Below are 26775 nucleotides of genomic sequence, written 5' to 3'. Positions count from 1 at the left end.
AGCCCTGCGGCCGGTTTGGAGGTCACAAGGAAGCCTCTAGAAGCAGCTCATCCACAAGCACCTCCAGAACGGGGGGGCCCCTGGAGCCCCTCTCCACCCTGGGTTTGGGGGGTCCCCACCCTCAGCGTGCTGCTGAGCCCCGCCTGTTCTGGAGTGGACAGCACTCAGCCCCCAACCCCTTACGTCCCGGTTTGCATAAGGGGTGCTGAGCGGCACCCCGGAAACCCCCCCGACAGGCAGCGGCGGGGCTGGGGGGCGCCCCAGGCAGAGGCAGGGCCCCTGGGGACTGAGCGCCCGCTGGCCCCAGGCCCCACTCGTGTTTCCACAGCTGGTGGACTCCCCCTGCCCCGTCCCCTACAATCATCAGCATCGCCCAGCACCGCAGGCACACAGCGAGTTAGACCCGGGGGAAGGAGCCTCCCCTGCGGGACACCCGCTCCCCCAGACACCCGCGGATGCTCAACAGGACGCACGGGGGTGGGACCCTGAGCTGGGGGCTGGTGGGCGTGGGCGGCCAGGCGGGGGTTCTGGCATCAGAAGTCAGACCTGAGGCAGAAAGAGACTCGCAGCGGGGCTGCCCGCCCGCCCACCCATGCGCTGGCAGAATGGGGGGTGGAGGGCAGCCACCCGCGCTCCTGCGGTCAGGTGTCCCCCCGTCTCTGAGCACCGCCCCGGTGCGCCCAGCCTCCGACCCCATCCTCACCTCTCTGTCCCTCACATCGTCCTACAGCCTCATCCCCCACCTCTGGCCCGGGCCCACCTCCCTCCTGGGCACGGGGCCGTCCTCCGCGGGTGTCCTCAGAACACCTCAGGTCTCAGCACGGAGGCTCTCCTCGGACCCCCCGCCCCCAGAGACAGTGCCACCTCTAAGCGGACAAGGCCCGGCTGTGCCCGAGGTCTGCCAGAGCTGCCACAGGTGAGGACACTTCCAGGGAGTGGGTCCCCCAACACGCTCCCCGCGTGTGCCCGCACGAGGCACCTTTCCACCAGCTGGGGGCGCCCTCTCGGCTCTGCCGTCCGCTCAGTGTCTTTCCATCGGGCACAGGCCCTGAGGAAGGAGGCGCTGGCCTGCGTCAGGCAGTCCAGAGCGGCTCTGGCCTACACGGTGGGTCCCTCTGTGTCTCGCGCCACGTTCGGGGGAAACTGGGAGCGCCCGGGGCTGGCCTGCAGAAAGCCCCGCGGCATCCAGAGCCCGGCTACCTTTCTCTGTGTGCTCTATGATCTGGCGAATCGCCTTCTTCAGGCTGTTGGCTCTCAGCATGAGCTGCTCCCGAGGACGGAATATCTGCGGCCGGGCTGGGCAGGCCGACCCCACGGCGCGGTCCCCGGTGGAACTGGAGCCACAGCTGCCGCCCGCCCCCTCCCCGTCTTCCGCCTCCTCGGCGATGGTGGGGGGCGGCGTAGGCAGAGAGGACGAGGCCTGGGACTCATCATCCAGGGTCTTGAGGAGAGAATCCAGCTTCTCTTTCAGGACAGAGCACTGGGCGGGGAACAGAGGAGGGAGTGGAGGGGCTGCTGCCCCGCCCTGACACCCACCCCAGGTGCCCAGGACGCACCTTCTTGGCCATGACCTCCGACTCCTCTGAGCTCTCGGTGGTCTTCTCGTAGGCCTTCCCCACCCGAGCCACGAAGTCCTTCACGGTCTCGCAGAGCACTCTGTGGGGGGAACGCGGGAAGAGGCTTCTAGAGAGACAGTCCTGGCTGGGACCCTGGCTCCCCTGAGGCCGCTGGGCACTCACTTGGCTGATGAGATCACCACCGAGTGCTGGTCGGAGGTCAGGATCTTAGAGAGATGGGCCGCGACCGAGTCTTCATAGAAGAGGATCTGCTGCACCTGCCATTGCCCCAAACAGGGCGGGCGACTGTCAGCCCCACGATGGAGCCCGGTGAGCTCGACACTAACCCCCGCCCCTTGCCGGCCAGCCCCAGCTCACTTCACGCTAATCTGACAGATTTCAAAAGCTTCACAGAGCTGTGGATGAAGGGATCTTAACAGAAAAGAACACGGTGATAAAACCTCGTGAATGGCTTGTGCTGCTTTCGTCGGAGATTCAACACCGCCAGCCTGTGCTGGACTGGAGTCCTGAATCCTGCGTCCTCCTCAGCAGTACAGGCAGCAGGCAGGGTCCTCAGCTGAGGCTCCAGTCGCATTTCTCTGCCTGGCTGGAACTCGGCCCGGGCCCCTCTCCACCTCTCGATACAAATCACCCCCTTCACCGCTCACCCCTGCCTGCAGAACTGGGGTCGCTCACCCTGTGTGACGAGCCCTCTCTTTAGACCTTGGCCCAGGGTTGGCCAACTTTACTACTGGCCGGAGAGTAAATATTTAGGCTTTGTATACGTACGTACGCTCCCTCTCTTAAAACGTGCAAACCATTCTCTGCTCTCAGGCCAGGTCACAGCAGCCCAGGCAGGTGTAGCCTGGGGGGCTGTAGTTTGCCAACTGCTGCCCTTGACCCTCCTGAGGGGCAGACGGGCCCTGGCAGAGCCCTCTCTCCTGGTCAGCCAGCAGCCAGCTCGCCCAGTGGGGTGAGCATGGCTGGGCGCCCAGCGCTGCGCCCGTCTGGGCCCTGAGCGAACCACTGATGACAAAAACCAGCATAAAGTGAAAAGAAGAGCTGAACATTGAACTAGCACAGACCGACAGCAAGGGTAGGACGTGGAGGAGGCGGGCCCAGAGCGGGAGCCTGGGCTGGGCGGGGGCACCGGCAGCAGGGGCGGCAAGTCCGAGATGGCCATCATTACAGAGGACCCCAAATCCGGCGACACCCCAGGAGGCCCCCAGACGACCACCAATCCTGTGGGGCAGAGGCCATGGGCCGCAGCTCCACCTCGGCTGGCCCTGCGCCTGCGCAGGTCTAACCTAGGGGAGGATGTCTAAGGGTGGAGGCAGGGCCCCAAAGTGGTGAGGACAGTGTGAGCACACGGCAGGGCAACTGGAAATACCTCGGAGCCCTCACTCAAGTCTTCGGTGACAGTGGAAGAGGAGGCTGGCCGGGGGAGTTTTGTCTCGTAGGCCATGACGCTCCACCTGCACACACAAAGGAGCTCTCAGCAGGTCAGCTCGAACCCCCAGGCAGGCCCCATGCCTCTCCCACCTCCCCGACTCATGGCCTGGGGGCTTGATCTTATGACAGCCCTAACTTCATTTTTAAGCCTTTATCTTGACTCCTGTGTCCCTAACCTGGCTCCTCACTTAGCTGAGAACAAACGTCACAACCCGTTGGACACTGCAGCTCCACTGAAGGAGGTGAAAGGCATCCCATAATGCTGCTTCTGGGAAAATGGGCTTCCCCTCTTCAGAGCTAAAATCACTCAGCCAGCAGCCAGCTCTCCCGTGGGGGCTGAGCATTTCACAGCCTCCAAAGGCACGCAGGCCTCCCTTCAATAGAGAAGAAACGGTAGAGGCAGCTGGAGAGGGTTCAAGACCACACCTGCTTATTGCAGCGCAGGAGCCTAAGAGAGAATACGGGCATTTCAGCAATACCAGGTCCAGCAGGCTGTGGTCAGGGGCTTTCATACGTGAGCTCAGCACTAAGAGCAGCTCGCTCGAGAAGACCCAAGTTACTTCTAAACACACACAGGAGAGCTGTCCAAAACTGAGATTCTTCTGGGAACACGGGATTGCTCAGCTGTGCAATAAGTCTTCCTTATTGCAAGACTCTGCTGACAGGTATCAGACGAGGCTGCAAAGGCCAAAGCGGACAGGGCCACCTTCTCTAACGGCCCAGAGGATCGGGCCTGGCTGGTGAGACCTGACCGCTCGAGGGCACAGTGCCAACCTGTTCTGCTCGTCAGCTCTTTCATAATCTGATCGCCAGGTAAAGCCCACCAGAAACAAGGATTCCTGCTCAGGCCAAATTTTTACAAGTAACTGCAGAGGGCCTATGGTTTCCAGGGACCCTGGGTTGAGAACACCTAGTCAAGGGGACTCGTGCGGTCCACTCACCTGTCCAGCATCTTGGTGCTGGCTCTTTCCAGCTTCTCCAAGATCTGCGGGAGCTGGGTGTCATCGTCACAGGCCGAGCCCCAGCCTAACACGCGAGCCAGGTCATTCCCTGTGCCGAGGGGCAGCACTCCCAGCTGACACTGAGACACGGGGGGAAGACATGGCGTCAAACACCCTCCTTTTCACCTACAAGGTGTGAGGTCTGATCTCACACGGTGTGGTGCTCGCATTCCAGGCAGAGCCACTAGGCAGGACAGATGTCTCTCCAATCCGACAGAAAATTCCTCTCCCACCCACAGGCCTGCTTCTCATCTGCTGCCACATCTGACAATCAATCCTCTACAACCTCCCCGATCTACATTCCCACCTTCACAGCTGTGGCCACAGTGCTGACTGCTGAGTATCTGAACCCCCGAAGAATCAGTCTGTACGACTCCCCTCCTCCTGCTTCTCCGCCCTCTACAGCACCACACTAACTAACACCTTCCTTCCCCTCACAGCACCTTCCACGGCTTTAAGTCCTATCAAGACAGGCGCCAGGACTTCCAGTCTGGCCGTCAAACTGGAGCACACCCTGGCACTCGGCCTGCACCCCCCTGCCCGTCACTCCCCAGAGACCCCCTGCACTGCTCAGGCCCCACCCTCCACCTGGAATTCCCACCCAGAGCCCCCTGTGGAAACCCCACCTCGTCAGTTCAGTGCTTAGGAAGCTCCCCAGACACCAGTTGCCCAAGAGCCTTCGACCTCCGAGCCTGACACGCAGGGTGGGGGAGGGTCCCTGGTCCCCCCTGAGCACGGCACAGACCGTGGTCACCTGCCGCAGCCACTGAGGGAGGCCCTCCACCCTGCCAGGGACAGCAAGCTGGACAGAGCAGGTGAGGAGGACAAGGAAGCCCCAGCACTGGGGGGAGGCGACCCGGCGCCGGCTTCCGGGAGCCTTAAAGGAAAGGAGCAGGCAGCACGGTGAAGGGACAGTGGCGTTCCGGGAGAGGTGACCCCCCACCAAGTCAGAGCTCAGACTGGAAGGGCAGTGAGGAGAGAGCAGTCAGAGAAGCAGAGGAGGAAGAAGGAGCTGAACTGGGGCCTCACTCTGAGTCCGGACCTTCTCCTAAGGCAAGGAGCCACCGGGGAGCGCTCAGCAAGGGTGCAGGAGCAGAGCTGTCCCAAAGAAGGTCCTCGGGGAGGTGGGGACCGGCGCGGTCCGAGAGGCTCAAGGAGGTGCGTGAGCAGAACGGCCCGAGGGGAAGGCCCCCTCGAGGAGTGGACAGATGGAGCCCGGGGCCAGCCAGACGCGCTCAGCAGCACACACTGCTGTGCTGGACACTCCAGGGCAGCAGGTTAACCAGGACGAGGAGGGAGGGTGAGGGAAGGCTCAAGAACTACTGTCAGATCTCCGGCTGGGATATCGGGTAGGATCACGGGCCACAGAGAAGCCAAAGGAAATGATGCTCCCTGAACTCAGCTGAATGCATGAAAACCTGTCTTCCTGACTTGTGATAATGAACTTGGTAACAATCCTGGAAGTGAACAAAACCTAAAATTGGACCTAAGTGTACTGCTCTAACTTTACCACGAGGGGGCAGTGCTCTCTTTCCCGAGCAACTGGCCTCCCTAGAGCTGAGCAGTTACTTGCACACCCAGGGTCCCCGCTCCAACGTCATTCCAGGAGCTAAACGCTGACAGCAAAAGGTCCACCCTGCCTACAAAGACCACCAACGTGTTGAAGGACAAGTGACAAATGAGGAAAAATATGGGCAACAAGGAGTTCACATCCCTAATATAACAATAATCCTTAGAAATCAATTTTTAAAAAGGTAAATACCCCAATAGAATATTAGGTTAAAAAAAAAACATGAACAGATGATTCATTTAAAACTTCATAGTTAATTGAGGATATGCTTGACTTCACCAGTATTAAAGAAATAAAAATGAAACATACCATTTTTTGTCTACTAAGTTGGGCAAAAGCCTTAAGATGTACAGTGGACAGCATATGCGAAAAGACAGTTTTATGAGCATTAGGAATACAAACTGGAGAGCAGTCTGGCAATATCACCAAAATTTACATTTGGGCGCTCTTCAAAAGAGAACATAATTGGGACATTGTATACATGGTTTTCACCAGCACTGTCATTATGAAGCAATCTGAGTGTCCATCCATGGGGGGAGATGAGCTAAACCCAGGGCTGGTGCAGCCCTGCCCAGTGGAAAACCATCACATAGGCCTCCATTTAAACTGATGGATCGAGAAGTGCCCACAATGTGTTGATTAAAAACTGACAGGGTACCATGAGTCCATTTAAATTAAAACTGCATTGCACACTGTACTATATATACATTTTGATAGAGAGAGGTCTGAAGGGTAGTTACTGAAATGTTGGCAGCGGTTAATTATTGGGGGCGGGGGTGTGAGGGAGCTGGAGCAGAAAATAAATCAACACTTAAAAAACAACCCTACTCTGACCTGAAGCTCAAGTATACTTCTGAGCCCTGCTCGGCAGCAGGAGGCATCAGGCAGTAGGCGACATCACTACCCAATAAGGAGCCGCACCCAGATCTGCCCGTGCCCGGAACCTGCAGAGACGGAAGTGTTCTTTTTGTTGGGTCCCTGGGCCCATAACGCCATCAGGCTACCTGCTGTTCCCTCCAAGACCACCCCAAGGGGACGAGAAGCGCCCCCCGAGATGACCCAGCCTCTCTGTAACGGTGGCATCGCTCTCCCGTGGGGCCGGCCCCTTCCAACCCAGGTACCTGTTTGTGAAGGTTGAGGCTGTCGATTTCAGAGAGGACCCAACCAACACTGCCATCTCCACCACAAACCAGAATCCGGAACGTATCAAACTTCTGGAATAAGCGTAGGCTGCAGAGAAAACAGAACGTCAATGAAATGAGGTCCATCTAAAGGACAGGTAGCCAACGGCCAGTCAGTCTGGGGCTGGGGGACACCCTCTGTGCTCAAGGCCGACCCTGCGGCCTGTCCCGCGAAAAAGCCTCTCAGAGGCCGGAGCCCGGCTGTGCTCAGGCTCCGCCCACTGGGGGCCCGCCAGGCGCCTGAGAGCAAAGGCCGCACGCATCTTCAGGAGCCCCGGGCTGCAGGATCCTGCCCACGCTGTCCCTGTCCTCTGGGCCACTCCGCCCACCCAGGTGACGACCCACCCCGCGCCCCTCGTGACTCCAGCTCCGTCTCCTTCCTGTGCTCCTCTTGGCGGCCCTGCCCCTCGCTCGCAGCGTCCCTCCCAGGACACCCGGCAGCCTTCTGTTCACTCCCCCTTCACTCCCCAGCCGCTTCCTGGTTGGCCTTATCCGCGTCTTGGCTTCAGGGACGACACAGACGCTGATGACCCTGAATGACCCTGACGATGATCCCTCGGCTCTCCTGAAGGACACCTGCCCTTGTCTACCAGAACGTGCCACTTGGTGTCGCACGGGCGCCTCCTCGACCGACGTTTCCTTCCTCAGAGAAAGGCAGAGCCACCACCAACCCAATTACCGGGCAGCCCCGTCGTCCCCTCTCGCAACCCCTCCAGGAGCCTCCTACCTGCCTCCCGTCTCCTTCAAGATGCCTCCAACTCGTGCTACCAGCCTCATCTTCCCAAAACCAGTGTCTTCAGGTGTCCGGCTTTGGAAGGGGCCGCTTGCTTCCAGGAGAGGTTCAAACCTCTCAGCGGCCCCCACGGCCCTCCCTGGCCAGGAGCTGCCACCATGTGTCCGCACCTCTGCACACAGCCCACCCTCTGCCTAGAGGGCTCCCTGCCTCCCTCCCCATCACCACGAACTCTCCTCAAATGCTAGCTCGGCGGGGAAACTGAGACCCCCATCTGACTCGTAAGCCCCTTCTCCTGGTTCCCAAAGAACCTGCACACCACACCGCCAACGAGACAGATCGCCTGCCTTGGGCCTGGACTGTCCGTCCACACCCGTCCCCGGCAGGCAGGGCGCCCCCTTGGCCGGGCTTTGCATCCAGCACAGACCGAGCGGGGAGAAGGCCTCAGACAACAAACAGGACCAGGTGACAGGAAACTCGGGACGTAACAGAGGGGCGAGGCTGCACCTGACCTTCAGGCTGGGAGAGAAGCAGCCACACGTGTCCTTTAAGAACACTGACCTCCCTCAGGCCTCCCGCTCTCTGGAGAAGAGGGGACACGTCAAGGCCAGGAATCAGGAAAATGAAGCAGTATCTCTAAGTTTTCTTAGGAACAGTGTGAGAGCAAGGCTGCTTCCCAGAAACGGACCTGTCTAAGCCAAGCGCACCGCACCTCTGCGGGTCTGCACCTGAATCGTCCTGTCTCGTCCTTAACGCCTACTACTAGCTGTGGGGCTTGCATGCTTCTCCAAATGAACACATGCTCATTCCGCCGTCCTACTGTGCAGCCCGCCCTGCCCAACACCCCTTCGTGGCATTCCTCCAACATCCCTGGCACCTCGGGGAGCAGCGGCCTGCACCTGTCTGGTGCATCCCCGCAGGGCACCTCCAGGGTCCCTCCAGGAAAGGGGGTGCTGTCACCAAGGAAACAGGCTAGAGAGCTGCCGCCGGTGACCATTCTCCAACAGCAGGTCTCTCCAACCAGACCCAGGCTCAGGTCACAGGAGCACCCAGCTCCAAAACCAACACCCTCCAGGGAACCTCCCAGGAGCACCCCGCCCCCCCCCCCAGAGAGCAGGCTCTGCGGGCACTGTCCGCTGCAAACATCCTACACCACCTCCCGCACGCGCCACGAGGCTCGCAGAGCTTCCACCTGGAGCCGGTGCTTCCAAACGGGGAAGGAGTTGGTTCAAATGCCAGAATTTACAAAAGCAAACGTTTTCTACAAACCTCTGGATCGTATAAAACTAGAAGGCACACGTCAGGTTTCTTACTTTGCCAGATACACGGGGCCTTGCACATCTGCATGTCATGGCATCTGCAACTTAAGTAAACTCAAGTGCCCTCTAAAATGAAAAATCTCCCATTTGGCCTCACTGGAGAAAAGCTTCCTACTCGATACTAAGCAGCCATTCAAAAAAATGAGGCAGATCTGTAACTACTGACATCAGAACACATCCACACTGCTGTCGGCTGACACCCATAAAAAGCACACCGCACAAGGGCAGGTAACCTAGGCCCCCACCTGGTTTCAAAGTCTGTGTGTGCACACGACTAAAACACACACTGGAATGTTGGAAGGACACACAACTCTATGAAACATTCAGAGTGGACACCTCTGCCAGTGGAATTTGAGAAGGGTAACTTTTATTTCCTATTTAAAATTTTCTGTATCTTTGAATCTTTAAATAAGCACGCATTTTCTTCAAACGCTTTTTAAACTCCAAGAAAGATATATTTTACAAGCTTCCTACCCAAGGTGTGGTCCTCCATTCATGAGGTCAAAGACCTGGGCAGGGTTCAGCAGCTGCTTAAATCTTCTGAGGAACTTCACACCCTGGTTGTCCCCACTTTTTGAATTGACGAAGACCAACAATGGACTCGTGCAGGATGGAGGACACGTGGCCTTCCAGAAGCCTAGGTGTGAGGATGGAAAAGGACACAAGAAAATCTGAAAGCCACGAAAGACATCAGGGCGCCCTCAACCGTGTACCAAGTAGACACCCCCCGTGGGACCTACAACTTACACATACACACCCAGGAAACCAGCAAGACATTAATCCACGTTTCCACAACGCCATCCCCCGTGTAGAGGGAAGTGAGTCCTCATCTGGTCTGACCTCACCTTTGCAGGACTCTAAATGTCAGACACTGCTCTCAATCTAGCAGAGGTGACTTCCTGAGACACGTGCCCCGGTTCCCAAGTTCCCACCAACACTTGTTAATATGCATCATCATGTACCATCTGGACAAGCGAGCGCAGAGGCGGAAGAGCGTGTAATATCAGCTACTAGACGAGCCTAGTTGACGGACAGCCCACGTCAAAGACGGAGAAGCATCTTAGACTCGGTTTCTACTCAACAGCCAATGGACCCACCTTCAAGTAAGGTCCTGGCCTTGAGTCCAAGGTGCCCAGAAGCCCAGTTGTCAGGACACTGTTCATCACCTCCTCTCCTCTCCCCACAGTGGCTGGGCCTGACCTCTTCCCGACCGCATCTCAAAATCACTGACATAACCAATTCCAGAGCGGGGGAGGGGAGAAGGCCTGGAGAAGGAAGCACGAGGAAATGGCTGAGACGGGAGAGCGTGTGGTACCCACCATCAGAATCGATGCTGTTGAGAGCGGTGGGCGGGATGACCGACACTTTGCACAGGCCCAGCGGGCACTTGGTCAGTAAGGATTCTTTACACGCCGTGTGCACCTGGAACACGGACCCGCTCGTCACAGGGGCGCCGGCATCCCTCCCACACCCCAGAGCTCTCCCCAGCCCTGCCGCTGCAGGAGCTGTGCTCTCGGACCTGGCCGGCCTGTGCCCATCTGGCATTTGCCCAGCGGCTGCGCTCGCTCACCATGGCCTTGCACCAGAGGCAGCGCCAGTCCTGAAGACGCAGCACGCTGCCACAGGTCTTGTCACACACTGTGCACTTGGCGCTCACGGGCAGGTTCCCCTCCAGCCACTGGTGAGGCATGGCGATCTGCAAGCCACACAGAAACATGCACCGGGGGCGTCCTCACAGCCTCCACGCAGGCCAAGGGGACCCTCAGGCAAAAATGCTCCAAAATGAATTCCACGAGGGGGTGGGGCAGGGTCTGCAGAGCCCTGTCCAGCCCACTGCTCCCTGCCGGCATCCACAACTCACAGGGACTGGCCAGAGCTCGGGGCCCCCAGACACCAGCATAACCAACCAAGGGAAACCCTGCCCTCACTGTCCTCAAGAAAGAGACTTGAGCACAGGCGGGAAGTGGTGGGCGTGCCTCTCGCCCCGGTGCTAGGAGGGCCGTGCAGGGTCCCCGGGCATACCCCGTCCTCGTCCTCGATGATGTCCTTCCCAATGGAGGCCAGCGTGGTCCACTTGCAGTTACTGGTCGCACGCACAGCACAGCGTTTGTGGGCCTTAAACTTACACACTGTGAGAGAATGAACACGTTAACCCTCGGAGCTGCGGCCATGGTCTGGAGTGGACTGCCCTGCTCTCCTGGGAAAGCTGGGAACCAACATATATGGTTAGTTACTCATAAACGAAACCACCAGGATGCGTGCAGAGACTGCTCACGGGGAGACCAGGCATCCAGCCTGGCCAGGGGGCGGCAGGCTTTCTGTGAAGGGCCGGAGACAAAGCAGCTCATGCTCCGCGGGCCAACCATTCAGCTCTGTCCCCGCAGCACAAGGGCCGCCGTGGCCACACTTCACATACGGACACTGAAATTTAAGTTTCACGGGATTTTCTGCGTCACAAAACAGTTGCCTTCTTTTGATATTTTTCAACCTTTTAAAATTGTAAAAACCATTCTTAAGCTCACAGGCTGTACGACATCAGGCGGCAGGTGGGAACTGGACCCGGGGCCACGGTCCACCTCTCTCTGCTCCTGCCCAAGCCCAGGGCTCTATCCTCTAGATCTGGAGGACCATTTACCCAGAGAGGGGCTGAGAGAGACTTTAACTCCTTTTTCCCTGTGTCCTCTAGGTTTCCTCTTTGTGTCTCATTACTACCAATTCCCTTCTTTTTACTTTGTTCCGTTACTACAAATAATAATTTATCAAAGACTCCTGAGCAGGCACAGTAAACAAGGGTGGAGTCATACAAGCCATTCTACTCCTGACTGACCTGAGGGGACTGTGCTTGGATTCCTAAGGCTTTGTCATGTCAAACCTCAGGCCACTTTTCCCAGCGGGGAAACTCATCGTTCGTACCTTCACAGGACAGTCCGTGGGACGTGACCCCAGACAGAGCCTCTCGGCACACATTGCAGTAGGTGGGCCTCGCGTGGGAGCAGGCGTACCAGTTGTGCATCCCTGAGAAGTGGTCCATGCTGTACTGGGTAGGCTGCAAACAAAGAACAAAGATGGCAAAGATGAGGCAACCCTCTGACCTCCCTAAACACAGTAACTTGGACGAGATTCAATAAGAGATCAGACAGGGTCACTGCCCGATGGCCCAAAGATGAGCAACAAGCCTTAAGTTTGCAAGGAGCACGCTGAGAAAGTGAGCTCCAGACCATAACGGCCCAGCATGGGGGACATTCATATGGCAGAATACAAGGGGGAGGGCGACAAAAAGGGAGGGCTTCCTCCCCTAACCTCAAAGTGCTCCCTGCTCTGGACCGTCTTCAGCGCTGCGATCCAGTCTTCCATCTCTTTTCTGTTATCTGCACATAGGATGAGTTTCCTACATGGAGTGATGACCTAGAGAAAGAAACAAGAAACATGCAACATGTCCATGAGCAGAAGACAAATGCTAGCAACTATGAAAACTTTTTAAAAACCTACCTTCACTATATACTTTCTTTTTTCATGAAAAAGTACTGTTTCGTTCAGGTATTCAATTGAACAGAACATAAAGATGGTTATCATGGGTCATTAAAAGGCAAGAACAATCTCAAACCAAAAAGACAATCAAATTTAGATTACAGATTCACCAAAATCAACTCAAGTGGACATTTACCAACTATCTACTACTGAGACACGGTAATCAGCCATAGGCAATTTTATTTATTCGTTTATTTATTTATTGCTGCGTTGGCTATTCACTGCTGCATGTGGGCTTTCTCTAGTTGCAGCAAGCAGGGGCTACTCTTCCTTGCAGTGCACGGGCTTCTCATTGCGGTGGCTTCTCTTTGTTGTGGAGCACAGGTTCTAGGTGCACGGGCTTCAGTAGTTGTGGCGCATGGGCTCAGTAGTTGTGGCTCGCGGGCTCTAGAGAGCAGGCTCAGTAGTTGGGGCGCATGGGCTTAGTTGCTCTGCAGCACGTGGGATCTTCCTGGACCAGGGCTCGAACCCATGTCCCCTGCATTGGCAGGCGGATTCTTAACCACTGCACCACCAGGAAAGTACCAGCAATTTTTTTTAAAGGAAAAGAAAACACAGTTTCCATTGCACCAAAGAACTCACAAGCTGACACCTAGCACTTGAACAGTTTAGGGAAGTCTGATCCACAGTTACTGTAGGAATTTCCTGTGCATTTCAAGCCTATCATACATAAATGTTCTTTTAAAAAAACCTTTTACTGTATGACAACAGAACAACAACCAGCTACTACAGTCAGGCCTGAACAATTTAACTAGAAATGAGGTCATGAACCTGGTAATAATCAACAAATGAAAATTATACCTACAACATATAGAGATTTTATAAATCAATAGAAAAAAAGGCTATGAACTTGCATTTCACAAAAGAAATACAAAATGGCTAATAAAGGAATGAAAAGATGCTTAATCACTCTCATCACTGGGGAGCACAAATGAAAACAGCAAACTATTTTTCACCTATCAGATTGGCACAGTTCTTAGAGACAATAATCCAGTGTTGGAAAAGGTGTGAGAGAAGAGAGTTCTCTTCAAGTACTCATAGGAGGGAAACAGAGTATAAACCTTTTAGAGAAAAATTTGACAATGTCTATCAAAATTTTTTTAAGTCAAAACCTTTTACCTAATTATTTTTATAATGCTGTAAAATAGCTACATGGTCCCAAAGTCAAACTGACAAAATAAGGCATTGATTTTATGTGTCCCTCATCCTAGTTCCCTCCCTTCCCGAAAGGCAGCTTGAAAACTAAATAAATACAAGTATGGTTTATCCTCCCATTTGTAAGATACATGCAAATACATGTATATATTCATATTCTCTTTTCAAAACAGTAGCATACCACAGACCCTTCTGTCCACTCTCTGCTTTTTTAATTTAATCACAGTTGGCCCTTGAACAGCACAGGTTTGAACTACAAGGGTCCACTTACACGCAGGTTTTTTCCAACAGCAAATATTCCATGACACATGGTTGGCTAAATCCACAGATGTGAACCATGGCTAGGGAAGAACCGCGGCAAAGCAGGGCCGATTATAAATTATACCTGGATTTCCAACTGCTCAGAGGGTCAGGGTCCCTGACCTCTGCGCTGTTCAAGGGTCAGCTGCACACATCCTGGCCATCACTCCTTAGCAAAAGACCGCGATTCCTTATTCTTCCAACAGCTGCCCGGTGCTCCACTGCATAGAAGCACCAGAGTCTGTTCAACCAGTCCCTGTTCACGGAAGGTCTATGTTACTGAAAATCCTTTGCTATTTCGAACAGCAGCACAATGAACAGCCTTTACGTGGATCTTTTCATTTTTTTACTGGGGTATTTTTGGAATAAATTCCTAGAAGTAGAACTGCCCTGACAAAGAATAAATGCATACGTAATTTTGCTGCTATCGCCAAATTTCCCTCCAGTGGGTTTGTACCATTTCGCATTCCCACCAGCAGTGTTAGGAAAATGTCTGCTTCCTCATGGATTCACCTATAAAATACATTATTTAACTTTTAGATGTTTGCCCATTTTAGAGCTTTAATTTATATAGAAAGATCCAATTTAGGAATACCCAACTTAAGTTATTAGATGATCATGTTTCTGGCTCAGAAAATTTAGAAATAGTATTTTATAGATTATCTCTTCCGTGATTTCCATAAACTACCTACAAAGCTTAATCACAGAAGGGGGTAAATAGAACTGGGTCACAAATGCACGGTGCTGTTCATTCTTCCACGACCGGGGTAACCACGATAATTCCACGTAGGGACCAGGCTGGGTGTAAAAGAGGTAAGCCTAGGAGAGGGTGCAGGGAGACAGAAAGACAGAACACAGAGGCCTGGAGCAGCCGCGCCCTCCTGGGGTCAGGTGGTGGGAGCTGCTCTTTCACTCCTGGAGAGCACGGCAGGCGGCTGTACCCCACCCTCCCAGCAGACGCAGGCCAAGTGTCTGCTCTGGACATGGGCTCCCAAGGCCATGACAGGCAAGGTTCCTACTCACACAGAACTTGCACTGAGGAGAGACAGACAAACCACAAAACAATTTCAGACACTGACAGGAAGCGGGTCATGTGCAAGGGGGCTGGTGGGTGCTCTGGACCAGGTGGTCAGGGAAGGCTATGGCAGCCTGGCAACCGCCAATGGCCTGGGGTCGGTGCATAAGGAATTTTCATCAGCAACTGTATGTCTATAAGATCTCAGCAAACACTTCTTTATAATTCACTCCAGGGTGAGTTTTCATACTTGAACATTTTTATGAGCATAATAAATACAGTTACAGAAAGATAGTACATTTATTTTGCATAACTCAGGGATTTATTAGGAGTTACTATGATATCTACAGAAGAGAACAATGAGATTTTTTATGCCCATCCTATTTTAGGTCTTGACCAACAGATGAATGTCCAAGAACCTGGTTTTCAGCCTTCTTTGTTTAAACTCTTGCGCCTGTTTGAAGATAACTCAGACAGAATCCCACCTGGCCACTGACTGTTTGGGAAACGTTTCCCTTCTGGAAAAGGAGAGGTGTTAGAAGTCACCTGCCAGGGTTGTCACGGGACTGAACGGGGCCAAATGTGCACAGGACCCAGCAGGGGGCCCAACACACCCCTGGTCTGAAGCCCTGCGAGATGTGTAACTTGGAGCAGCTGCCTGTGCGTCCACTTGCTCCCCTGAAAACTGGCACTATTAATGGTGCTGTCGCATCCTAGCGGTGCTGTGAAGTGTGGGGCAGGGACCACGTAAGGTGCTGAGAACAGCGCCTCGTACGTAAACACCCCACCACCATTACTCTTGGTGCTACTTCAGGCTCTAGGTCCTGACCTTAGGGTATTTTCTCTTTGATGGAACTAAAAGATGGCTTTTCATGTGGGCAAATCTCCCTGAGACCATTCTGGTGCCAAGAGTCCACCTCCCGATCAGAGAATCATCACAGAGGACGCCCATCAAATAAAAATCAACCTCTGCTTCTCTCCGACCACGCCCTGCCACCTTGAGACAGAAGCCGTATTTCTTAGTTGCCCACAAGACGGCTCATCACTCCACTCCCTTGGAGGCTCCGCCTCCCTTTGGTCGCCTGCAAGCTCCTCAAGAGTCCTCCAGCCCTGGGGAAGCTTCATGGGAGAGATGAGGCTGGGAGGGTCTCCTCGGGAGGAAGGGAGAGGGGAGGCTGCTTCCGAGAGAGAAGCCTTGGGCAGGACTTCCTACTGAATGAACCCCTTGGTTTCGGAGACACAGCGGGCAGGACAGGACCCAGGAGAGAAGCAGGTGTTGGATGAGTCCGAGGCAGGAAGACGGCAGGATTCAGGGGAGATGCCCTAAGGAATAATAAGAGTGTCCCTTTGTTTGGGCTGCAGCCAATACTGTAACTCCTAGAAACCAAGGAATGGTGCGAAAAAGCTAGAACTATCTCCAAATCCTAGCCTTCACACAGAAAAGACTTTAGAGACTAAAAGATGCTCTAAATTTTTCAAGCAAATTTGTATGGTAAGAAACAGTTCACACAACTCAATGAACTTAGAAGGTAAATGCAAATTAAAAGTAGGGTAATAACGTGAACTTAGAACAAATCAGCGACAGCACAGAGATTCAGCGGGCTAGGTCCATGACTGGAATAAGCAGACGTGGTATTAAGAGACGGAGCAGAGGAATACGATGGGGCGAGAAGACAGACAGCCACGTGGAAACCCACAAACTCAAGAGTGAAAGCACACCACACACCCTGAAGTCAGAACATGAATGAAACAGAAAGGGTATCCCAGAGGAAGAGCAGAGAAAACAGTGGAAGTATTTCTCACATAATCCTCTGAGGAGGCCAGAAGCACAATAAACAGATCTGAATTCTTAGACACTTGCTGGAATTCTCCTGAGGTAGAAAAACTTAAAAGTCAGTAAGAAGAGAAGCAGACCAACTAACAGGAAAACGGACAAAAGACTTCAACAGTTATCTCACAACACTTATTTCACAAGTCACCAATAAGGGACATGAAAAGGTGCCCAACTTGATTAGTCATCTGGGAAGCAGAAATTAAAACCCCCCATGTGGTACACCTTTCATGGTGGCTGAGCTAAAAAAAGCGCTCAGTGTCAAAAGACAGTATGGAGTGCTGGCGACGATGCAGAGCAACCAGAACTCTCATGCGGTTCTGGTGGGAATGCAAGTTGGTACAGTCACCCTATGGCTCAGCAATTCCACCCATCGGCCCAACAGAAATACAAACATATCTCCTTCTCGTCGAGACACAGACAAGGACTTCATGGCATCACTACTCTTAAGAGGCCCGTACTAGACACAACCCAAATGCCCTGCATGGGTAAAGTGGATAAATAACCTATAATGTATTAGTACAATGGAATACTGCAGAGCAATGAGAATGAACCACCTATTGCTACATGTAATAATGTGATGAGTTTTACAATGCTGAAAGAAGCCAGACACAAAAATATATATATACTATTCATATAAGTTCATTATGCACGTACAAAGTTAAAAAAAAAAAAAAAAAGTAGGGCTTCCCTGGTGGCGCAGTGGTTGAGAGCCCGCCTGCCGATGCAGGGGACACAGGTTCGTGTCCCAGTCCGGGAAGATCCCACATGCCGCAGAGCGGCTGGGCCCACGAGCCATGGCCGCTGAGCCTGCGCATCCGGAGCCTGTGCTCTGCAACGGAGAGGCCACAACAGTGAGAGGCCTGCGTACAGCAAAAAAAAAAAAAAAAAGTAAAACTAAGCTATAGGGTTAGAAGCTAGCTACTTCCAGGAGTTGCTTTTGGGGAGAAGGGTACAAAAGAGAGCTACTGGAGGCTGCTAACGTTCTGTTCCTTGATCCGGAACATTCATCAACCTGCAGATGCTATAATCAATACACTTTTCCATATGTGTGCTATACTTCAGTAAAAGAATATAGAACTCAGAATAAAACTAACCATGTAACTGAATCAAAAGAAAAATGGCAGGGACTTCCCTGGTGGCGCAGTGGTTAAGAATCCGCCTGCCAATGCAGGCGACACGGGTTCAAGCCCTGGGCCGGGAAGATCCCACATGCCGCAGGGCGACTAAGCCCGTGCGCCACAACTACTGAGCCTGCGCTCTAGAGTCCACGAGCCACAACTACTGAGGCCGTGCGCCACAACTACTGAGGCCGTGAGTCACAACTACTGAAGCCCACGCACCCTAGAGCCCGCGCACCGCAACCACTGAGCCCAGGTGTCGCAACTACTGAAGCCCGCGCACTTTAGGGCCCACGTGCCACAACTACTGAGCCTGCGTGCTGCTACTGAAGCCCGTGCGCCTAGAGCCCACGCTCCACAACAAGAGAAGCCACCGCGATGCGAAGCCCGCGCACTGCAACGAAGAGCAGCCCCCGCCCGCCGCAGCTAGAGGAAGCTGCGCGTGGCAACGAAGACCCAACACAGCACCCCGCACCAAAAAAAAAAAAAAAAAAAAAAGACAAACGGCATAGCTACCCAGACCCTTGGATAAAGTCTGTTTAGAAAACTAAATGCACAAGAGAGGCAAAAGAAGACAGAAGTGTATACATGAACATGAGAGACTGGCAGAGCTATATTAAAATAGTGGACAGATCTTAAACACAGGAAAAGTGGTCAGCCTTACTCATAAGATAAATGCAACTTAAAATTACAAGATACCTATTTTTTACCTACACAAGTTTGATAACCTGCTCTGTTGAGTCTCATACATCAAAGTGTAAATAAATAAACTCTTACAGAGAACATCTGGTGAAATCTAGCAAACTTTAAAATATACATCTTTGTCATAGCAATAGTGCTTCTACAAATATGCCTTCAGGAGCACTGACATGGAGTGTATACGAGGTAATTCATGAAAGTTCACTGTAAAGACAAAAGGAACAACTGAAATACTGATCAAGGTATGACTGGTAGGATGCTGGCGACATAAATCATGGCACCTTCATATATCGGCAGCCTACACAGCCTTAAACAGACTGAAGCTACTTACTCTTCATGCCCTTACAGGGATCAGCCTCTAAGACACATTGTTAAGTGCTCAAAACAAACTGCAGGAATAGTCTGGGTGTACAGGAAAAAGTAACTTAGTCACCTCTGGGAGGGGGCTTCTGAGGGGCTGGGAAACTTACTTTATACCTTTCATCCTTTTGAGCTCTTTACCTTGTGCATGTATTCATTATAATTATTTTAAAAATAAAGCCTTAAGTTTATAATATATGCTAAAAACAAAACAAAGAACTTTTTAAGTTCTATATTTTTTCCTTATTAATTTTTGTTCCCATCCTTTCATAGAAATGATCTTCCTGGAAATATGAGAAAATGCTAGATACTCTAAATGAATCTAAGACACCCAAGTCAGACAAGTATCTTCCAATGTCCTGGGAAGAATTAGCCGGGGAGGTTACTAAACCCCGGGCAGTGATCTTTGAGAAATCAAGGAGAAAAAGGAGACATGCTGGAAACACACAGATATGATGTCTCAATGGAGAAGGTGGACGCTTGAGTTACACACACAGGAGCGGACAGGACAGGGAAGCAACCAAGAGGATGTCAGCAGCAGCTCCCCTTGGCCGGGCGCTTGGCAATGCTGGGAAATCTGCTAGGTGTTGACAGGTGTCTGCTTGTCCCAGCTTCCCCACCACGTGATGGAGGAGGTTATCAGGAGAGGAAACTGAGGCCTGCCGAGTGACTTGCCCCAAGTCCCACAAGTAATGAAGCAGGGGGCCAGGACCCTGGGCAGCGGGTCCCCACCTGGATTCCAGGCAAGACTGCCATGTGAGCGATGCCAGGAATGGAGGGGCTGAATGCAGGGAAGGAACCGGCAGTCGCCAAGAGCTCTCCTAGGCTCACTCGGAGCAGGCAACGTCTGGTGCGTTGCATTTCCTTTTTGACAGGAATACTGGCCTGGAGGATCAGTGCAAGGATGACACGGACATCTCACTGAGTCACCCGACCGCTGCCCCTCCCACTCCAACCAGGTTTCCCAAGAGTTCAAAATAGAGGGTGGAGAAATACGATCTGGGGGACGATGACAAGGGCGATCCATGATTCACCAGCAAAGTCCCGTCCAGCAATTCCTCACCACGGATTTGGATGTGCCTCTCATTTGTAAATGAGACCTTAAATGACAAAAAGATGGAGCTCCTGCAAACTTTGCCACGCTGGGACTACAGGCCAAGCCAAACCACCTTAGCAGTAATAAATGTGAGGCCCTGAGCCTGGGATGGGCCAAAGGCCACAACAAGCAGGGCAAGCAGGCACGGCAGACATGCAGCCTTGGGTCATCAGATTTCACAGATCCAAAAATAATAAGAGTAACCAGCAGACTTCTGATTCCGGGAAGACGGTTAGACATACTTTTCCTTATTCCTCTGGCTAAGTACAGCTAAAACCCTGGACTTAGATATAAAAAAATATGCAAAGCCTCTGAAGGGTGGAGAGAAGAGGGCCTGAGGAATGACAAGGCACTGAGTTCTCTCGGGTCTCTGTTTGCCCCTGACATCCTAAACATGGAGCTGAAGAAGCCCAGCCAGAAACACCAAGGAGTACAGAAAGAATTTAAAAGCTCACCAAAAGCCTGCCCTCTCCGGCCATGGCTCCAGGAAAGGGGAGCCTAACAAGGCAGAATCAACAATGGGAGAGCAGCCAATAACCACTCTACTCCAGCCAAACGGAAACAACTGCGGCCCCCACGCCCACCACGAAGGCAGCAATAAGGCTCCAGCATCGGCCACGTGTTGCCCAGAGAACACCAGGTAGGGACTTTCACCCCTGCCAGCCACATCCCCACAGTGTCAGAGGGTATACAGAGGCAAATTCAACATCAACAGCCATTCAGGAAATGCTGATTAAAATCACAATATGACTATACACCTACGAGAATGGCTGAAAGAAAAAAGTGACACCACCAAATGAAGATGTCCAGAAACTGGCGCATACTGGGGGGAATGTACAGCCGCTCTGAAAAACAGTTCGGCAGTTTCTTTAAAAACCAAACATGAAACTACAAGACAACCCTGGGATTACAACTCTTGGGCATTTCTCCCAAGAAATGAAGACCTATGTTCACACAAAAAACCTGTCCATGAACGTTTATAGCAGCTTTATTGATAAGCACCAAAACCTGGAAACAACCCAGATGTCCTTCAGTGGTAAATGATTAAACTCACAGTGGCACACCCATTCCATGAAACACCACTCTGTATAAAAAGAAACTATCATACACACAGTAACCTGCAGGGATCTCCAAAGAGCTCTGCTGGGTGAAAAAGCCAATCCCGAAAGCTTACATACTACCTGATCCCATTTACAGAACATTCTTGAGATAACAAAATTCCAGATATACAGAACAGATTGATGGTTGCCAGGGGATAAGAACGGGAGTGGGTGTGGCTATAAAAGGACAACCAGGGGATCCTTGTGGAGGTGGAAACCTGGATCTTAACAGTACCAATATCAACTTCCTGGCTGTGATATTTTACTTTAGTTTTGCAAGATGTTACCAACGGACGGAACTGGGTAGAGGACACAACGGATCTCTGTATTATTTCAATTCCATGTGAATCTACAATGATCTCGAACTAAAAGGTTTAATTAAAAATAAGTAACCACAATCAACGTTTTCTAATAACTAATATGTTTAAATTAAATGTTAAGCATTCAGAACAACGCTGTATTTCTTAAGAACAGGGGCACGTGTGGTCTCACTCAGCACTGATTAAAAGTATAATCTTACCTTGCTAAAGTCCTTTATTTGTAGGTGGCACAAACTCATGCAATTCACATCTGATTTGCCAAGGAAATATTATGCGGACACACCCTGGGTACATAATCTCAAAGAAAACGAAATTGGGTCCTCCCCACGTGACATGAGGGTCACAGTGCTCGCTGTTTTCCGGCTGTGACACTTGGGCTGGTAGTCACACCTGCACAAGACAGAGCACCGGAAATGGCAGGACTCGCTTCTGTACACAACAGTGCTTGAGAAATCAGTGAAGCCACACCTTATGTCAGCTGTGAACCTCAGTCCTGCCTGCAAACAGCTCTGTACTTCTGGGGTGGGCCGGCCCCAACGCCCGCAGACAGCAGGTACTCTCCGGGAGCAACCAGAAACACCCTCAAGACAAGCTGCCCCGCCGCTCCAGACCCACAGATCCCACTGCCCACCGGACAGGCCCACGCACACACCAAAACAAGTCCTCCCACCAACTGCCCACCACCCCCGGAGGCCTCAACCTCACCTCCTCTCCCATGCTCAACCCTCATCTGGAGGTTCCAAATTCTTCCTTTCTTCTCAGAAATAAATTCAGTCACTCTTCCGTTCCAACAAACAGACAAGATCCCTGTTCCCCTGGAGCTTACATTCAAATTCAGACAGGAAATAAATACTATAATAAAGAAGTAAATTATATAGCACAGAGAGTAGTACTGGTGATAAAGTCTATGGGGAGAGGAGAGAGACCAGAAGAAGGAGGTCAGGAGACTGAGGTAGGCCTCACTGGAAAAGACTGGAAGGGTGTGGAAGAGAAGAGCCTGAAGCAGGAGCGCGGCCAGTGGCTGGAGCGAGTGAGCCGGGGAGAGAGGTCGCTGGGGAGAGAGGCCGGGCAGCCTGGAGAAGCGACAGGGCCCAGAGTGCCCTGGGGGCACCTGTAAGAGCTCTGGCTTTTAGCCCCAGTGAAATGGGGGCCGTGGAGCTTTTGAGCAGAAGGCTGACATCTGACTTGGGTTTAAAAAGCATCGTTCTGGTTGCATTATTGAAAACTGGGCGTAGCAGGTAGGGCAGAAGTCGGGAAACCTTGTGGGAGCGTGCTCAGCAATCCCATCAAGAGATGAAGGGGAGGGGAGAGCGGGACTCTGACGCCTCCTGAAGACAAGGGGTTTCCTGACAGAATGTACAGACAGGAGCCACAAAGACCCCTGGAGCAGCGGGGGAGAGGCCGCCACCCTGGGAGGGGAAGGCTCTGAGCCGGCTCGGCAGCTGGGAGCCGGGGTCGGGGGTGGGGGGCAGCAGTGCAATTCTGGACGTGCTGGGCTTGGGGTGTCTATCCAGATGCTGGGCATGGCCAAGATTTTATCTCGTTCATGAGACTTCATCACCTTGCCATCAGCCTGGCTACATTATAAAAGGAAATAACATCACTCACAAGTTACCACTGTTGGCGGGTCGCTTAAAAAATTTAAAGTTTTGCAGAGCAGTTTGACAATATCTCATCAAGCTAAAGACGTGCACACCTGGCAATTCCACCCTTAGAAGCACACTCTAAAGAAACTCGTGCTGTGTGCCCAGGAAGACTAGTATAAGACTGTTCCCGGCAGCGCTGTCTGCAAGGCTGAAATCTGGGAAAACAAGTCGACAGTGGGACACGTCATACACTGGACCCCAATGTAAGCCACGAAAACAACCCTGGAGCATCGTGAGCCTCAACTCACTGTACCTGCGAAAAGTTCTGAGGCTCATGTCCCACTCCCTGGAAATTCTGATTTAATTCTAGAAATCAGGAATCTGTCATTTTAAGCCTTGAACCACTTAACTAAAGATGAATGTATGCACATGCATAGAATTCAGAAACGCAATACTGGGTGAGAAAAAAGCAAGCTGCAGGAGATGTGTAGTGTGACACCATTTATTAGAAGTTTTTAAACTGATTAAACAATACTATGTATTGTTTATACCTACATATATGAGTAGAGAAAGTATAAAAAAGGACGCAAACAAATGATAAACCGCAAACTCAGAATGGGGGTGACCTCAGGGGAGGGAGGGCAGGAAGGGAACAGGATAAGAAAGGGAATATAAAGGACTCCAAGTACATCCATAATGTTTCTTTCTCGGGCTGGGAAGTGTACACAGTTGTTCACTATGTTACTTTTTGAATGCCTGAAATATTTAATAATTTTTTAAAATGTTAAATGTTTTGGCACAAAAATATGCTAAAATATCCAAGCTAGGGCTAGAGACATACACTATGTTTTGTACTTATAGTTTATAGTATTTACACACACACATACAGAGTACGTACAATTTACTGTACTTATGGTTTACAGTATAAATTTATAGTTTGCCTTGTGGTTATAGCTTAGCCCCACAGAAGGGAATTGTGTCAGCCTGCAGACAGATTCTGCTGGTAAAACCGGGGAATCTCCAGCAGCCTGAACTTGGCGATCATGCGTTCATTCACTCACCACACAGAACGCCCCCCTCCGGGCACTCGCGTGGCAGTCACACTCCCCGCCCACCTCTGCTGGCTGCCATGCACTTCATAGCAGACACAACTGTTCCTAATTTGCCTCTCAAATTTCTTATCTCAAAGTAGATTTCTGAATCCTAAAAGAGCTGGCTGAGTGTGTGAAAATGAAGTTGATGCTTTATGAAGGGAGAAAGGGGGAGGCGCGCTGGCTGGACGGCTCAGAACGAAGCTTTTAGAGACCAAAAAAAAACCTTCTCTCCCAACACACCCCCTGGTCAACCACTGGGGTGGCAGCTACCAGAAGCTAACATCAAACCCCAGAAAATTCCTTTTTGAGGATTCTCAAAGCACACAGAGACACACATCCTGCTGCTCAAAGGCCAAGCGAGCTCAGTAAGCCCAGGGATAGAATGAGAGGTGTGGAGAGAGGACAGTACAGCACAGCAGTTACAACAGACTGAGCCATCAGAGGGACACTGGGACAGATGCCTTGTCCCTCTAGTCCTCAGCTTCTTAACCTCAGGGTCACGGCCCCGGTGAATGAGAGAGGCCGTTATTGCTGTTCGTGCCTGGAGCTGTCACCTGCTGTCCTCCAGCAGGAAGGCGCTGGTCCGAAGGCCAGCACAGCTCAGGGCATGTGAGGCAACGATGAGAGCAAAAGGCTGGCTCCCCAGCTGCTCCCACAGAGAGACGGCAGTCACAGCAGACACCTGGGTACAAGAGACACCCAGCAGCCCATGGGGGCATCTGGTCAACACGTGCCTGAAGCGCCATCTGACGCCACTGGGCAAAAATCACCCGCATCTACGGGCAGACTACTTGAGGCTCCGTGGTACTTGGGGATCTGGGTGAAACTTCTCCTGTGACAAAGCTCAGACAACAGGAATTCATCACCGAGAAGCTTATCCGACCTGCAGGCTTTCTACTCGGCCAGGTGGTGACCAAAGAGCATTTCTAGCATGTGGGTGAAGTCACACCACCAAGCCTATGGCTTTAAAAATCCCAGCCTTCTGCTTCCAAGAAACAGAAGACATAAATCAGCCCTCTAGAGGTACTTACAATAACCTACAATTCACTCCACTTACTTCATTCTAAATCCTTATAATTTTAACTTCTTCCCCACGCAGCTTCCCACAGCCTCATCACCCACCATCACCTGGAACTCTTACCTTCCACTCTTCCCTCTTTCAGAATGTTTTCCAACTGCTCAAAATGGATCAGAATTGAAGCGGCCCAGCAAAAACAAAACTCAAGTTTTAAAGCCGATGGGCAAGAACCTGTGGGTCACCAAAGTAGACCAGAGACGCAGAGAAGCCCATCAGCACGGCGCAGTTTAGCCACCGACCCAAAGAGGAGCAAAGGGGCCGTGTCCGCACAGGGTTAGGAACCTGGAAATACTCGGCTAAATATAGCTCCCCGGTCCACGGGGCTTGGAAAGGTGGCCAAGAATAAGCATCTGGCACGCTCAGTCATTTCTGTCACTTCCTGTTACTCACGTCCTGCCGTTCCGATGCTGCCCGAAACACTGAGTTCGCCATACACAATCCCCACCTGGAAGCCCCGATATACAAACTATTCACGACAGCTGGGATGTGCGTAGACAAGGGACTTCCTCACACGGTATCATACGAAACACAAAAATAGACACCACCACGCAAACAAGCTCCTGGAGGGCCCTGTGGGAAAGCAGCCCAGGATGCTGGTCCAGACACCCAGGCTCCCCGCCCCGCATCTGCCCTCCAGAAAGGAACCAGGCCTCGACTGCTGATGGGACACCCTCCTCTCTGAAGCTGCACCTCACCTCCAGTCACAGGGCAGCTTTGGGGGCAAAGAGGGGTCCCCACCACCACTGCTACTTGACCTACCCGGGGGCCCAAGGCATTCAGTCAAAGCCAAGCACCCTCTTCCCTGCCCACCTGCCAGCCCTCCTGAGGACACTGGCCACAGGGACTGCAGGACGCCCAGGCAGGGAGCAAAGCCAACTGGGCCACAGGTCAAACTCACATGTAACTTACCAGAAGACAGATTTTTCAAAAGGAACAAAAAGTAAGATGAAGCAAAAAGTAAAAGTTATACCTACAACTGAAATGGGATGACAGTATTTCAAGTTACTCATCGATTCAACATTTCAACGGTGCTTCATTAGCTTTGAAATGTGTTCAACGTGAGGGAAACCTTGGAGATGAGAGGCGGCCCTGAGCAGGGTGGCAGGGTGGGGGGCACCCTGGGGGGAGGGGTACCATGGCCCACGAAGGGCACCCAGGTATGGGGGTGGTGCCCCAGAGGCGGGAAGCAGGAGACGGCAAGCAGAAGGCAAAATACAAACAAACAAAATCTAACACGCCTCCAATAGCAAAACGCTAGAAACAGCCTAGATCTCCAAAAACTGGGGAGTGGAGAAATACATAAATAATGACATGTTTCATACGGTGGGATACCATTTAGCCAATTGTAAAAAGGGCGACGACAGTGCACATTTATGTACAGAGATGTTCATAAGATAATAAATTTTAAAAGCAGGCTACAAATTAGGATGCATAATTCGTCCGATTTTTTGTAAAAACTGAAGTGTATGTACTGATATTCACAGGAAAATGCCTAAATCTATGTCTATATCAGGGTCTCTGAACCCCAGCACTACTGACCCTCTGGGCCCAATAATTCTTTGTTGCAGGGACTGTCCCCCACAGCACTGGAGGATGCTGAACAGCATCCTTGAACACGCCAGTAGCATGCCCTCACCCTCACCTAGGTGTCACACGCCACAACGTCTCCAACTGCCAAAT

At 52.0% G+C, this 26775-nt stretch overlaps 1 protein-coding gene across 22 annotated transcripts in view; it reads right to left on the bottom strand.

The window, feature by feature from the left end:
• The window catches only part of DGKD (diacylglycerol kinase delta), a 117104-nt gene that overhangs the window by 30817 nt on the left and 59512 nt on the right, over window positions 1–26775 (bottom strand). For 15 of the 22 annotated variants that reach the window (XR_004482440.2, XR_007478577.1, XR_004482441.2 and 12 more), the window contains 12 exons: window positions 12113–12217; window positions 11726–11858; window positions 10835–10941; window positions 10383–10508; window positions 10132–10234; window positions 9287–9449; window positions 6701–6809; window positions 3950–4089; window positions 2947–3031; window positions 1740–1834; window positions 1557–1683; window positions 1201–1480 (listed from right to left, as the gene is read on the bottom strand). Coding sequence is in view for 18 of the 22 variants with exons in the window: in XM_033424967.2 (XP_033280858.1) it covers window positions 1201–1480; window positions 1557–1683; window positions 1740–1834; window positions 2947–3031; window positions 3950–4089; window positions 6701–6809; window positions 9287–9449; window positions 10132–10234; window positions 10383–10508; window positions 10835–10941; window positions 11726–11858; window positions 12113–12217 (1573 nt within the window). In the remaining 4 variants the exon portion in view is untranslated. Of the gene's footprint in view, window positions 1–1200; window positions 1481–1556; window positions 1684–1739; window positions 1835–2946; window positions 3032–3949; window positions 4090–6700; window positions 6810–9286; window positions 9450–9909; window positions 10078–10131; window positions 10235–10382; window positions 10509–10834; window positions 10942–11725; window positions 11859–12112; window positions 12218–25158; window positions 25906–26775 lie in introns of those variants that run through there. The other 7 variants (XM_004262570.4, XM_033424950.2, XM_033424970.2 and 4 more) reach the window with 5 other exon arrangements.

This window comes from Orcinus orca, chromosome 7 (assembly GCF_937001465.1).
Source record: "Orcinus orca chromosome 7, mOrcOrc1.1, whole genome shotgun sequence".
Taxonomy (NCBI): domain Eukaryota; kingdom Metazoa; phylum Chordata; class Mammalia; order Artiodactyla; family Delphinidae; genus Orcinus; species Orcinus orca.
Note: the sequence above shows the minus strand (reverse complement) of the source record. Positions and strands in the feature narration are given on the sequence as shown.